General features: G+C 40.6%; 1 protein-coding gene across 2 annotated transcripts; it reads left to right on the plus strand.

The window, feature by feature from the left end:
• Nucleotides 1-738: 738 nt before the first annotated feature.
• Nucleotides 739-3634, plus strand: Jagn1 (jagunal vesicle mediated transporter 1). Of its 2 annotated transcripts, none has more exons than XM_087217027.1 (2): nucleotides 739-971; nucleotides 2604-3634. In XM_087217027.1, exons 1-2 carry the CDS (start codon nucleotides 883-885, stop codon nucleotides 3064-3066), a joined length of 552 nt encoding a protein of 183 aa, XP_087073153.1. In that variant the 5' UTR covers nucleotides 739-882; the 3' UTR covers nucleotides 3067-3634. The 2 variants fall into 2 exon arrangements, with proteins under 2 accessions (XP_087073153.1, XP_087073164.1); XM_087217038.1 differs by having other exon boundaries at nucleotides 888-1052.
• The last annotated feature ends 11851 nt before the right edge of the window (nucleotides 3635-15485 follow it).

Consider the following 15485-nt stretch of genomic DNA (forward strand, 5'->3'; position numbering starts at 1 on the left):
AGGGCTGCCAGTTGGGTACTGTGGAGCATGTTGTCGCTGGGTGCGTTCCTTAGATTAAGTCTGTCTCATGTAGATCAATCTTGCATGCATCGTTGATCTACTTGGGCTTGTTTTGCTTTATGTAAATTCTCTCCATTCCTCAATGGAGAGAAGTGCTGGCAACCACAGTTCTACATTCTGTCTCTACAGATAATGTAACATTTTACTTGGAAATCATTTTTGCAAAGCTCAGTCCAGCTGTCTTTTATTGTCCTTCCGTTTGGGTTTTTCCATCATCTCTCCATTATTGGGTTCAGGTTAAGTGTTTTCAGCAGGACATCACACATCACAGAAGCGATGCTGTATCTCGAGGCGCAGGGTGTCCGCGAGGCTCGCGCAGGTGAAAACTCTTTCGGGGACTTGGTAACAGGATGGCCACTAAACTTCCTTACTGTGAATTCTGAATCGAAATACGGGAAGAAACTGTACACCGTATGACTGTATGCTGGGGCAAAGTCTCAAAATGCTTACAGGCACGTTTCTCAGTCTGTGAAGTGAGGACAGCCGCGCCTTTAACCAATACTGGAGTTTAAGAAAGCCTACAGGACCCGAGTTCGATCACCGTAAGCCCCCCCCCCCCCCCAGCCTTAAGGAGCAAGGCCTTAGGGATTAATTTCCCGCGCGCTACACCCGCAGAAGGGGAGGGAGAAAGAAGACGCATGCGCAGGGGAGTAACCACTGAGTCGGTGCCCGACCTCGCGGGATAGAGCGGCCGGAAGTGGCCCTCTCCAGCTGTGCAGTTACCCGCTGAGGGAGCTGGAGGCTGGTCGGTTGGGGTTTTCCTGGCTGCGTCGTTACGGCAGCTGGTCCGAGTGAGGGGCTTCAGGGTTCTGGTCAAGCACGATGGCGTCTCGGGCAGGCCCGCGAGCGGCCGGCACCGACGGCAGCGACTTTCAGCACCGGGAGCGCGTCGCCATGCACTACCAAATGAGGTAGGAAGCGAAGCGAGGAGCACGAAGGCCTTCCCGGCCGGAGCCTACAGAGCACGGGCGGCGACGCGGTGCTGCCTCACGGTCTGTCTCCGTCCCCTGTGGTCCCCTCGCTCGCGAGCTCCAACCTTGACCTGCCCTGTGCCCCGCGTGGTCTCCGGAGTCACAGCAGTGCTGCCCCCTGTGTGACCCTGGAAACCTTATGTTTAGTCCAGCCTCAGTCCCTTCATCTGCACGGGGAGAAACTCATCTACCTCTTAGGTTTTGGTAGCTGTTAAATTTGGGCTGTTTAGGGGGAATATGAGCGGTAAAGTGTTCCTGACTAAAGTGAATTTTATAAACATGCCCACTGGGGTATTTCTACATTTGATAGATTCTTACAGATCTTCTACCCATCCTGCATCGCATGCATTAGGCACTGAGGATATAAAACTGAGTAAAAGCAACCTGGTTTTTTATTTGCACCTTATACCTTCAATAAAAAAGTTTACCTAAACCCCACTACTACCAAAAGACAAAACTGGTCCTGCTTTCATGGAACCTTAACTCTAGGAGTGACTGATTTTTTTTTCTTCTTTCCACATCTCCTATAATGAATATTTTAAAATAAAAAATTAAAAGCTTTTATTGTCTTTAAATCCATTTGCATTCTCCCCAAATGTTCTCCACATCTGTCCAGAGGTTTGTACAGTGGCAGGCTCCATGGACCCTCACTTCATTCTCAACCTTAAGCCTCACAACTCAAGTGCTTTAGTTTGTACACCGAGCAGAAACATTGCCCTCAGGAGTCCGAGAAGGACTTAAGAGTACATTTAGGACTTAAGAGAATCAGAAGAATAAGAGAAGTGTGTACTTCCTTTAGAGGAAAATCTATACCTGAAAAAGTATAGATAGCAAGAGCTGTTTTCCTTGTTGCCAATACGTTCTCACCCATCAGGCTGCACTCCTTTGATGGAAAGTCATCTAAACACAGCTAAGAGTCTGCTGTTAATGGTTAACTATTTCATAGTCTTTGCAACTCCATACCCCACTTACCCCACCAGCACCACACCCAATGTATCCTTGCTACGTTCAGTCACTTAATTTTTTTTTTCCCTCCCAGTACCAGGGATAGAACTCAGGACCTTGTACTTACAGGGCAGGTGGGGCGCCACTAAGCTAAATCCCTGGCCCACCACTTAGTTTTCTAGAACACAAATGTTTATACTTTGTTCCTGAATGCTATTACTTCTGCACAGAATGCCCACCTCTAGCCACCCCTCAGAAAGAACCTAGCTCAGGGCCAGGGATTTAGCTCAGTGGTTCCACAGCCTGCCTCGAAAGCGCAAGGTCCCAAGTTCGATCCTCGGTACCAAAAAAAAAAAAAGAACCTAGCTCATATCTCTTACTTGGTCTTCTCTGACATTCCATCAGTGCAGAATTTACTTTTCCCTCCTCTGAGTCTCTATATCTTGGAAAGAGCTTTTTTCACTTCATTTTCAATTAGTTTTACCTCCTCCTCAGCCCCATCCTCTGTCAGACACTGTATCATTCAAATTTATGTCCCTGTGTCAATCAAGTACAGTTATATAGCAAATAGTTGGTGGTCAGAAAAATTTCAATGAAACGTGCTTCTCCCTCTGCTCTGCCCCACAGTGTGACCCTCAAGTATGAAATCAAGAAGCTGATCTACGTGCACCTGGTCATATGGCTGCTGCTGGTTGCCAAAATGAGCATAGGACACCTGAGGCTCTTGTCGCATGATCAGGTGGCCATGCCTTATCAGTGGGAGTACCCATATCTGCTGAGCATTGTGCCCTCTCTCTTGGGTCTTCTCTCTTTCCCCCGCAACAACATTAGCTACCTGGTGCTCTCCATGATCAGCATGGGTCTCTTTTCCATCGCTCCTCTCATTTATGGCAGCATGGAGATGTTTCCTGCTGCGCAGCAACTTTACCGCCACAGCAAGGCCTACCGCTTCCTCTTTGGTTTCTCTGCTGTCTCCGTCATGTGCCTAGTGTTGGTTCTGGCAGTCCAAGTGCATGCCTGGCAGTTGTACTACAGCAAGAAACTCCTAGACTCTTGGTTCACCAGCACACAGGAGAAGAAACGTAAATGAAGTGTCCCCGGTGAATTGCTCTGAGAGGTGAAGCCTGGTCCTCCACTGAGCAGAGTGAAAGGGGTAGAGGAACTGTTTTAAAATATGGTGGTTTGAGAAGCAGGTATGTTGGCACTTAATACACACTAGGCCCAAGTTCTGGCCTAGAGTTCTGTTGCCATCTACTGAAGTAGCAAAATTAAACTTACTCCTGATTGGCTGGATTTGACTAACCAACAGCTGTGAAACAGACTTCAGTTGGGTGAAGTTGAAGCCCTTCAGAATTTTTCCTTAAGTATGAGCCTTATCCTAGCCTCCTGTTGGTCATTCTCCCAACTTTCGTTCATCACCTTTTAACCACCAAGACTGCAAATTTTACTTCCATTTGTAGGTCATGGGAGGGGAAACACCTGGGAAGCTGCTCCCCTTGCAAGTTGTGCTTTTTACTGCAGAACATTTTAATTAAGAATGAAGGACTGGGGATTTAGCTCAGTGGTTCCACCGCCTGCCCTGCAAGTGCAAGGACCCAAGTTCAATCCCCAGTACCAAAAAAAAGAAAGAATGTAAATAAAGTTAAGACTGCCCTGTCCACTTTGTGTGTTGTGTTTGGGATTAATAGAGCACAAAAAGGGTATTACTTTAATGACTTTAAGGATGAGTAGGAGCTCCTTGAGAAACCTGGTAGTGGCTGTAAGAAGTGGACTTGACATGGGGAACCTAAGTCATAACTGAACCTAAGTCATAAATCCTACCCTGTAGCCAATTGGCAAGAACTACCACAGGCCAGACATTTCATTTCTCTACTTTAGAATGGTCATTCTCATTTATCTAGCTTGAGTTATGCACTGTTTTAGTTGGATATTCATGTTTATCATTGTGTGTGTCTAAAACTATAATAGTATCCAAAAAGATTTTTTGGTTTTTGGTTTTTGGTACCGGGGATCGAACTCGGGTCCTTATGCCTTCCAGGCAGGCGGCGAAACCACTTAGCTAAATCCCCGGCCCTGTTTTGTTTTTTAGACAGGGTCTTGCTTTCTAGTTCAGGCTGGCCTTGAACTCACTGTGTATCCCAGGTTGGCCTCAAACTTGGAGTGATCCTCCTGCCTTAGCTTCCTGAGTGCTAGAATTACAGGCACATGCCACCAAGCCAGGCATTTGTTTTGTTTTTTGAGACAGGATCTCACTATATAGTTCAGGCTGGCCTTGAACTCACAGCAATCCTCCTGTCTCAGCCTCTTAAGTGCTGGGATCACAGGTGTGTGCCACCATACTTGGCTTCCAAAAGGATTTTAACATCTCTGTATAGGGAATATGTTAGCTTTCTATTACTGTAACAAGTACATGAGGTAAATCAATTTAAAAAGGCAAAGTTTAGACAGGCCAGTTTTTTTTTGTAACCGGGGATCAAACTCGGGTCCTTGCACTTGCACAGCACACGGTGAAACAACTGAGCTAAATCCCCAGCCCCTAGGCCCCATTTCTTGAGGCTTCCACCACTTCCCAGAAGAGGCAGTGGTGAACAAACCTGTAACGTGGGCCTTTGGGGGTATGGTATATATACCTAAACCATAGCAAGGAGATTACAGCTGAGGGGTGTAGTGCTGTACACATGAAACACCCACTGAGCATAGTATCTAATAGTGTGGAGCAGCTAAGAATAGAAGTGGGTGGGGCCAGGGATTTAGCTCAGTGGTGTCACCACCTGCCTGGAAAGTGCAAGGTCCTGAGTTTGATCCCCAGTACCAAAAAAAAAAAAAAAATAGAATCTATGATAGTGCACATCTATAATCTCACCAATTTGGGAGGCTGAGGCAAGAGGATTGCAAATTTGACCCAAAGCCTCTGCAATTTAGTGAGACCCTGTCTCAGGAAAAAAGGATGAGGATGTAGCTCAGTGTGACAGCCCTAGCTTTAATCTGCAGCACCAAAAAGAATAAAGGAAAAAGAATCATAATTGAAATGAAATGTTCCTTGCACACTTGAGTCTTTCTGCACTTGACTATTATATGTGCATGCTTCACAGATGTGTAACCACAGAGCTCTGACCTTTTCACAATTGTCATTCTGTTTATTTTCTTTGAGACAGGTCTCGCTATGTAGTTCAGACTGGCCTTGAACTCACGAGGTAGCCCAGGCTATCCTTGAACTCACAGTGATCCTCCTCCCTCAGCCTCCCAAGTCCTGGGGTTATAGGTGTGCACCACCACACCTGGCCTTTTACTGCTTTTATTAATGGAATTAATGTGCATGTCTTTTTTTTTTGCATGTCTTTTCTATACCCCTTTTTCCTAGGCATGTCCAACCTGTGACCTGAAGACACATTGCCTTTTAAAAAAATATTTAATTTTAAAATATATTTTAAAATATATTTGGCGGGGATTTAGCTCAGTGGTTTCACTGCCCACTGCCTGCTGTGCAAGCGCAAGGACCAGAGTTCGATCCCTGGTACCAAAAAAAAAAATATATATATATATATGTTTAAAATATTTGAACATTTAAAAAACATATACATTAGCTATATTATGTATTTTATATGCAGCCCATGACAATTGCTCTTCACTCAGTGTGACTCAGACAAGCCCCCCAAAAAAAGGTTAGACACTCAGACTAGGGTGCAGTTAGTGTTTACTCTAATAAATTTATTTTTTTTTTTTTGAGATAGGGTCTCACTATGTAGTTCAGGCTGGCCTTGACTCACTATGTAGCCTAGGCTGGCCTGGAACTTGTGATACTCCTGCCTCAGCCTCCCGAGTGCTGGGCATGGGGCACCACACCCAGCTCTAATTTATTGAATGCTGTAATTTACTCTACTGCAGACCAAAAATCAAGGTATTTCTTAGAGGACAGAACTAGGCTGAAGCAGGGGTAGAATTTGGAGAACAGGAAGAAGCAGATGGAAATATGTGGCTAATAGAGTTACCATGTATGCCAGGCACAGATTGGTAATTTTCAAAGAATTGTGATACAAATATTTACTAGTTATAAGAAAGTGCTGGGCACTGAGGTGCACACTTGTAATCCCAGCTATTCAGGCTAGGTCAGGAGGAACATAAATTTAAGGCCAGCTTCGGAAATTTAGACCATCTCCAAAAATAAAAAGGGGCAGGCTATGATGGCACAGGCCTGTAATCCCGGCACTAGGGAGGCTGAAGCAGGACAATCTTTGAGTTTGAGGCCAGCCTGGGCTATACAGTGAGTTCAAAGCCAGCGTAAACTACACAGCGAGACCCTGTCTCAAAGGGTTCAGGTATAGCTCAGTGGTAGAGCACCTACTGGTTTTAGTATTGAGAAAAATTAAAAATTTCTTTTGTTCTTAGACTGGTAATTTGCATACTTTTTGTTTTTCAGTACTGGGGATTGAACCCAGGGAGAGCCAAGCTACATCCCCAGCCCTCTTTTTTTTTAAGTTTTGAGAAATGGTCTTGCTAAGTTACCTAGGCTAGCCATGAACTTGGCCTCCTCCTGAGTTCCAGCCACTGAGTTACTGGCTCCTCCCTGTTGGCATTTGCCAAACAATCCCCTTTCTCTTAGTAGTATGACTACTAGTCACTCACTGTCATAAGACCTACTTTCCAATTTTAGTATATGTGCTGCCGAAGCCAGCACTATAAGACCTACTTTCCTTTGTTTCAGCCATCTGATTTCTTTCTCTACATGACTTACCTTGCCAGTTATATCACACTGCTAAATCTAGTACCTTCTGTTGACCACAGGATCCAGAAATCCTCTGATTTCCCACAGATCTCCCCAAGCAGTGTGGTCTGACAGGAAACAGAACAAGAAAACATTGTATAGTTCAGCTTTCCATTTCTTAGCTGTGTGTGTTTTTTGACAAGTCACCTAATCTTTCAGAAGGTTTCCTAGTCTGTAAAATTGGGTCATAAGACTGATTTTAAGGGTTGCAGTGCTCATAAAAAGAGATAAAATGGGCAAAGTGCATGACTCAGAGCCTGGTGGAAGGAGTTTAGCAAGTATTGATATTCCATCCTAGTCCCCAGAGTGTCTAGACAGAATTCACCCTTGTGCCTTTTACTTTAAAATCTTTTGGGAACAGCCTCCACATTAAATAAATAAACCAGCAAAACAATGAAATGCAGACTCTTTTTCTGTGTGTCTGGTACTAGGGAATGAGCTCAAGACGTTTGCACTGAGTTCATCCCCTGCCCTTTAAAAAAATTTTTTTGAAGCAAAACATTTATTGGTAATTTTATTTATTTTGTTTAAGAAAAGATTTACTAATGTGTTAATATTTCAGCAAAGTTATTGCAATGGGTTTAAAAGGCAGACAGACACGCTATTATAGGCTATAAAGGAATAAAGGAATAAATATTACGCAGACCTATGAGATTTACTGAATAGCTACCAGATCCAGAAAAGAAATTAAATCTGAAAGATTAAATCTGGTATTAGCACCTACAATATCTCTGAAAACGGAACTTTTAAGTGCTTTATTTTTTCCTAATATATTTCTTAACTTTCTCTCAAATACAGTGTTCTCAAGCCCCCAAAAGAATTTTGTTTTAAGACCCCAAAAGAATGAAGGGCATCAGAAACCCAACACTAAGAGCATACAGACAGGGCCAGGGATTTAGCTCAGTGGTTCCTGCCTTGAAAGCACAAGGTTCTGACTTCAATTCCTGGTACCAAAAAAAAGAACATACAAACATACAAACAAAAGAGGAGCTAGAAATATAGAATCAGACTTGAGGGTTTAACTTATAAGTCGCTTAACTTTAACCAAACATTAGATTTCTGTGCACTGAATACTGTATATGAGGAGTCTGTGAATCATAATGTTTGCCAGTAGGGTTAAAAATTAGCACTATACAGTATTATTCCTATCAAATCTCTCCCTCATAAGTTATAGTTATAACAAAACTATAGTTACAATGTGTATTACACTTGCTTATTACACAGGGAGACACAGCAAAGAATTTATGTGTTTGATGGTTTAGCACCCACTTTATTGTGCTTACTTATTTGTGTAACGAACAAGCAACACAGACCACATCTTCCCAACATTCAAGGTAATGCAATAATATAAAAGTCTCCAAAGAAATTAACTGGAAATTGCATTAAATACTGCTTTAATTAGGAATAGTTGCTATAATGAGACAAATCACATTATACATTATTTTCTTCAATGAGCTGCGGTTCGAGAAACAACAGCAGAAATCAGTTTTAGGATTTGATTCATAGCAAAATGGGTAGTTCTTTGAAATCTGGGAGCTGTACTAGCAAAACCACAGATATACATACCCTCACCTGGAACAAAGCCTTTTATCAATTTAGGGGAATAAGATCAAACACTGGCTAAGACAGGACTTGTTGAAATCAAAAACCACCCTGGGAACTGACCCAAGGAAAAAAGTGGCACTTGTACAGGTAGGAAACAAAGCTATGGGCTGGGGATTTAGCTCAGTGGTTTCGCCACCTGCTGCGCAAGCGCAAGGACCCGAGTTCAATCCCCGGTACCAAAAACAAAAAGAAACAAAACTATATTGACTGACCAACTGCATATTTTACCGAATGGCTTTGAATTTAAAAGATGAAATGCTTCATTGTGTTTTCTGAGAAACTAATCAAAAGATTACGGAGTCCTACACAATTTTGAGACACAAAGTGGACTCTGAGTGACTAGAGGTCTCCCCAGGCATGGAATTTTAGGAAGTCCTTGGAGTAAATGGCAACATGGCTCTGGCAGCAGATACAAAGGAATGAGAGAGGAGGTAGAGACACTGTGATCAGTCAGGACAGATGAGGGTCCCAGCAGGAGGTGGGATCTTTAAATTGATGTTTACCTTCCACTGCTCATGCCTCATGGTGAGGACAGGACCAGCCAGCCTCCAAGATTCTTTTTTTTTTTCAGTACTAAGAATTGAACTCAGGACCTTGCACTTGCCAGAGAGGTGCAGCACCGCTGAGCTACATCCCCAGCCCTGGTACATTTTATTTTATTTTTTGGTACCAGGGATCAAACTCGGGACCTTCTGCTTTCAAAGCAGGTGGCAGAACCACTGAGCTAAATCCCCAGCTGGTACATTTTAGATATACATAAGGATAACATGTATCATAGGGAATTTGTACCTGTACGTGGTATATCTTGCTTCTCCTCCCCCCCCCCCATTTCTCCCCTCCCTTCAACCCCTCTTTGCCTCCTTATTTATAAAAGTTTTGCTTCCATTTTTTACTTTTATTTTTTCTTTTTCCTTCCTTCCTTCCCCCCCTCCTTGTTCCTCTTCTCATTTGAACATTTTCTTCCCTTTTTCCCAATATATTTTTATCCCTATTTATACTTTTGGTTTCTCACACCAGAGAAATAATGTGGTATTTAAACAAGTGTGTCCAATTTACTGCACTTAAGAATATGGTCTCAAGGTGCATCTGTTTAGCTAGAAATGTCTCCAGGTTATCCTTCTTTATGGCAGAGTAGTAGTCCATTGTATAAAAAACCCCACATCTTCTTTATCCATTCATCGGTTGATGGGCACTTGGGCTGTTTCCAAGATTTAGTTATTACAAACTGCTGCTCAGTGAGTGTATGACGTGATATGTTATAAACATGAGCTAAGAATTATAACAACAAGAATGAAGATGAGGCGGAGGGAGGGAGGTGGCAAAGAAAGGGGACTAAAAAAAAAGAAACAAACTGTATCATGTAGCATGGACCCACTCCCCAAGGTGAATGTAAACATCCTGTACTGCAAATGTGTACTAATGAAATAAAATAATTTTCAGGTGAAAAAAAAATTGTGCTGCTATAAACATGGTTGTACATATATCACTGTGGTATGATGCTTTTAATTATAAGTTTATTGGTGCATTTTAGGCATACATAATGATCACATTCATCATAGGGAATTTGTACCTGTACATGATATATCTTGATTCTTATTTTTTCCCATTCCTCTATCCTCCCTTTAACCCATCTTCCCCTCCTTATTTACAAAAGCTTTGCTTCTATTTTTTTTTCTCATTTTTTTCTTTCCCTTCCTTCTTTTCCCCCACTCCCCTCCCTAGTTTCCCTACCCATTTGAACATTTTCTATTTCATAATATTTATTATACATTTTGATCCTCATTTACACTTTCAGTTCCTCACACCAGAGAAACAATGTAGTATTTACACATGTGTGTCTGATTTATTTCACTGAAGAGTATGGTCTCAAGGTGCATCCATTTAGCTATAAATGTCTTATGTTTATCCTCCTTTATGGGTGAGTAGTACTCCTTTGTGTAAAAAAACCCCACATCTTCTTTATCCATTCATCAGTTGGTGGGCATTTGGGCTGTTTCTAAGGTTTAGTTATTACAAACTGTGCCACTATAAACCTGTGTGCATATATTGCTGTAGTATGATGCTTTTAATTCTTTCAGGAAGATACTAACAAGGGGAATAGCTGGGTCAAATAGAACCTCTAGTTTTCTTTTTTTGAGAAATCTGCACATTGATTTTTGCAGTGGTTGCATCAGTATACACTCCCACCAACAGTGGAGAAGGATTGCTTTTCCCCTACAGCCCTGCTACCATTTGTTATTGGTTGATTTCTTGATAGCAGCCATTTTTTCTGGAATGAGATGGAATCTCAGTGTTTTTGTTTTTGATTTTGTTTTGCAGTTCCAGAGATTGAACTCAGGACCTTGCAAGGTATCACTGAGCTAAATACCCGGCCCTGTTGTTTTAATTTGTATTTCACAAATAACCAGTGATGTTGAACATTGTCTCATATATTTATTTGCTGTTTCTACTTCTTCACCTGAGAAGTGGCTATTCTTTTCAGATGCCCATTTTTGGATTGGGTCTTTAAATTTGGGAGACCTTATTTTTTTGAGTTCTTTATATATTCTAGATAATAGTCCTTTTGTATGAGGAACAGCTGGTAAAAAAATTTTCCCACACTGGGGGTTGTCTTTTCACTCTGTTGGTGGTTTCTCTTGCTGTGCAAAAGCTTTTTAATAAGATGAGATCCCAGTTGTTGATTGTGATAGTTGCTATCCGATTGGGGTTTTGTTCATTTAGTATGATGTTGGGTGTTGGTTTGTCATAGATTACTTTTGTCAGATTGGGATAAAGACCATCTATTTCAATTTTCTGTAGAGTTTTTTTTTAATCATGAATGGGTGTTGGACTTTGTCAAATGCTTTTTCTTCGTCTGTTGAGATGATCATACAGTTTTTTGTCCTTGGCTCTGTTAATATAGTGTATTAAATTTATTGACTTGCATATGTTGAACATCCCTGAATCACTGGGATGAATCCAACTTTGTCATGGTGTATAATCTTCTTGATGATTTACTGCATTCTGTTTGCCAGTATCTTATTGAGGATTTTTGCATCTATGTTCACTGGGGAGATAGGACTGTAGTTCTGTTTTTTGGTAGGATTCTTCTCTGGTTTTGGAATCAAGGTAATGCTTGCTTTCAGGAATGAATTTGGGTGTGTTACTTCCCTTTCAGTTTCATTAAAGAGTTTGAGAAGTAGTGGCATTAGGTCTTCTTTAAATTTTTTGGAGAATTTAGCTATGAATCCATCAGGGCTTGGGCTTTTCTTTGTTGGTAGGTTTTTAATTACATCTTCAATTTTATTGACTGATATTAGTTTATTTAGAATTCTCATATGTTCTTGTTGTTGTTGTTTTGGAACCAGAGATTGAATGAATTCTCATATCTTCTTGATTCAGCTTTGATACTTCATAGGTATCCAGGAATCTGACCATTTCTTCTGTGTTTTCCTTATTAGAATACAGGTTCTCAAAGTAGGTATTGATGATCTCCTGGATTTTTGCAGGGTCTGTTGTGATTTCACCCTTTTCATTCCTAATTGCATGGATTTGAGTCTTTTCTTTCCTTTTTTTTCATAAGGTTGGCTAAAGGTTAGTCAATTTTATTTAATCTTTCAAAGAACCAATGCTTCGATTAATTGATTCTTTGTATTATTTTCTTAGTTTCCATTGCATTAATTTCTGCTTTGATCTTTATAATTTCTTCCCTCATATGAGCTTTGGATTTGACTTGCTCTTGTTTTTCTAGAAACTTGAGGTTCAACATTAGGTTGTTTATTTGAGCCTGCTCTGTTTTTCTGATATGGGAATTCACTACTATAAATTTCCCTTGTAGGACTGCTTACATTGTGTCTCTTAAGTTCCAGTATGTTGTATTGGCATTATCACTTAATTGTAGAAACTGTCTAATTTCTTCTTTAATTACATCTGTGACCCACTGGTTGTTCATGAGGTTAATTTCCACATGTTTATGAAGTTCTTATGGTTTCTTTTGTTATTGATTTACAATTTTATTACACTATGGTCTGATAATACGCATGGGATAATTTCAGTTCCTTTGTATTTACTTAAGCAGGTTCTATGAGCTAGTATGTGGTCTGTTTTGGAGAATGTCCTATGTGCAGTTGAGAAGAATATATATTCTGATGTTGTGGGGTGAAACACTCTGTAGACATCTACTAAGTCACTTTGTTCAAAAGTTTGGTTCGGGGCAGGGATTTAGCTCAGTGGTTCCGCTGCCTGCCTTGAAAGTGCAAGGTCCTGAGTTTGATCCCCGGTCCAAAAAAAAAAAAAAAAAAGTTTGAATCAGTTCTGATATTTCTTTGTTGATTTTTTGTCTTATTGATCTGTCCCTTTGTGACAGTGGGGTATTGAGGTCCCCCATTATAATTGTATTAATGCTTATTTGATTTTTCATATCTGCTAATATTTGTTTTACATAGCGGGGTATGATGGTATTTGGTGTCTATATATTTATTTATTTTGGTACCGGAGATCGAACTCGGGTCCTTGCACTTGCGCAGCAGGTGGCGAAACCACTGAGCTTAATCCCCGGCCCAGTATCTATATATTTATGATTGCTATCTCTTCCTCTTGGATTGTTCCCTTTATAAGGATGACCTTCTAGTAGTGACCTTCTTTGTTTCTCTCACTCAGTCTTGGCCTGAAATCCACTTTCTTGCTTTTTTTTTTTTGGTACAGGGGATCAAACTTGGGATCTTGTGCTTGCAAGGCAGGTGGCAGAACCACTGACCTAAATCCCCGGCTGAAATCTACTTTGGCTGCAAACAGAATAGCTACTCCTGGTTTATTCTGGGATCCTGTCACATGGAGTATTGTTTTCCATCCCTTGACTTTCAGTCTATGAATTTCTTTTTGAATTAATATGTTTCTTGTATGCAGCATATTGTTGGATCTTACTTCTTGATCCATTTTGCCAGTCTGTTTCTTCTGATTAGTGAATTGAGACCATTTACATTTGTGGTTATAACTGATACGTATTGACTTATCCTTGTCATGTTATTACCCTGTTGTTGGTTTCCTTTTTTCCCCTCTGTTTAATTGCTTTCCGTGGCTGGTGTATTCATTCTGTTGGGGTTCATGGGGTGGTAGTCCTCGCTAACTCTTTCTAGAATGTCCTTCAGAACATTTTGGAGTGATGGTTTGGGGTCATGAATTTCTTCAGGTGTTCTTTATCATGGAAGTATCTTATTTCTCCATCAATTTAAAAAGTTTTGCAGGGTACAGCAATTTGGATTGGAGAGTGTTTTCTTTTAGGGCTTGAAATACTTCACTCCAAGCTTTCCTTGACTTGAGGGTTTGTGTTGAGAACTGTGTTTGTTTGTGTGATTCTGATGGGTTTTCCTTTATAGCTGATTTGTTTCTTTTCTCTAACAGCTTTTAATATTCTGTTCTTGTGTTGAATTTCTGGAATCTTGATTAGTATATGCCTTGTGTAGATTTTTTTATCATGGCTAATTGGAGTTCTATATGCCTCATTTATCTGTCTGTCAAATTCTTTTTCCATGCTTAGAAGGTTTTCTGCCATTACTTCAGTGAACAGGTTTTTTATGTTGTTTGTACTATCTCTTGCTCTTTTATTGACTCCAATCAATCTTATATTGTTTTCTTTGCATCATCAAGCAAGTGTTGGATTGATTTTTTTTTTTTGTACTGGTGGTCAAACTTGTGAGGCAGGTGCAGTGCCACTGAACTAAATCCCTGGCCTTTGTTGGATTGATTTTTCATGATCCCTTGGTATTTTTAAGAAATCTTGCCAGAGATTTAGCTCAGTGGTTTTGCCGCCTGGTGCACAAGTGCAAGGACCTGAGTTCGATCCCTGGTACCAAAAAAAAAACCCTTAGAAAAAAAAAAAAGAGAAATCTTTCTTTTCATGATTGCTAATCACAATCCTGTCTTCTATATCTGATATTCTGTCCTCACATTGGCTCATTCTGCTGCATATACTTTCAGTGGAATTTTTTTTTTGTACTAGGGATTGAACTGAGGACCTTGCACTTGCAAGGCAGGTGTGGTGCCATTGAGATAAATCCCTGGCCCTCATGGAATTTTTAATCTCCTGAATATCTATTTGAATCTGTTTTATGGATTCCATTTCTTTCCTATGTTGTATATTCATGGTTCCATCATTTTCCTAAGCTCCTCTTTTTTTTTTTTATCAGTACCTGCTCTAGAGTCACTAATCATGTCTTTCATTTTGGTCACCATCTCTGTTGTTATCTGAGAAACTATTTCTTTTCTTTTTTTTTTAAATTTTTGGTATCGGGGATCGAACTCAGGACCTTGCGCTTGTGAGGCAGCTGGTGGAACCACTGAGCTAAATCCCCAGCCCTGAGAAGCTATTTCTGATTTGATTTTTTCTAGAGTTTCACTCATCTGCTTTGTTACTTCTGCTGTTACAACTTCAGAAAGTCCAAGTGGGTGGCTTTCAAATTGTTCCACCTCATTGCCCCCTGAGTTTGAAATCTGGGGTTGCATCTTGCTTAAGTGTCTTCTCATTTTCTTTTTTTTAGTTTAATTCCTGGGTTGATGTTTGTAAATTACATATGGTAAGCGGCTTCATTGCTAATATTTAAAACCCTCAGGAAATGACTACTTCTAAGAAATGTCTTCCAGGTGTAGCTGGCTTTTGGGTTTTGAGTCTGTTGCAAGATCCTACCTCTTCAATTTATTGGAGATGACAAGTTACTGCCTATTTGGCCTAACCCCTGGTTCTTTGGCCCTGGGCTATATTATTGTTTATGACCCTTCAGCAATCTCAGTCTTGATATACCAGGATGAATAACTGATTAGAACAATTACGTCACCTTGGCTAAAGTAGTACAATCAGCAATAACAATAGCATCAAATGGAGCCTAGACAATGACAAAGTATGATAACTATTAATTTGTCACCTTTAGCCACATCAACTAGATTTGTGGTTATATAACAAAATCTAAAACAAACCAGAAAATTGTATATAGTAACTATACCCTCAATATGGTGATTTTACACTTAGGAGAGAAAATTTAAAAGAGGTTGAGGTAAAAATAGAGAAGTAGAAGAGGAAGAGATTAGAAATAAGGCTGGAGGACAAAGGAAGGTTATGAAAACGTTGGAAGACTGGTGAAGAAAACAGGAGGGAGAGCTGGGGATTTAGC

The sequence above is a fragment of the Heterocephalus glaber genome, unplaced genomic scaffold (assembly GCF_053883595.1).
Source record: "Heterocephalus glaber isolate CG9 unplaced genomic scaffold, H.glaber_assembly_v1.0 deba00000122, whole genome shotgun sequence".
Lineage (NCBI taxonomy): Eukaryota > Metazoa > Chordata > Mammalia > Rodentia > Bathyergidae > Heterocephalus > Heterocephalus glaber.

Excerpts from the sequence above, each read along its gene's own strand:
- Jagn1 (XM_087217027.1), top strand. The coding sequence starts at position 883 with ATGGCGTCTCGGGCAGGCCCGCGAGCGGCCGGCACCGACGGCAGCGAC. Across the intron at positions 972-2,603 it reads GCCATGCACTACCAAATGAG|TGTGACCCTCAAGTATGAAA; the intron begins GTAGGAAGCGAA and ends TCTGCCCCACAG.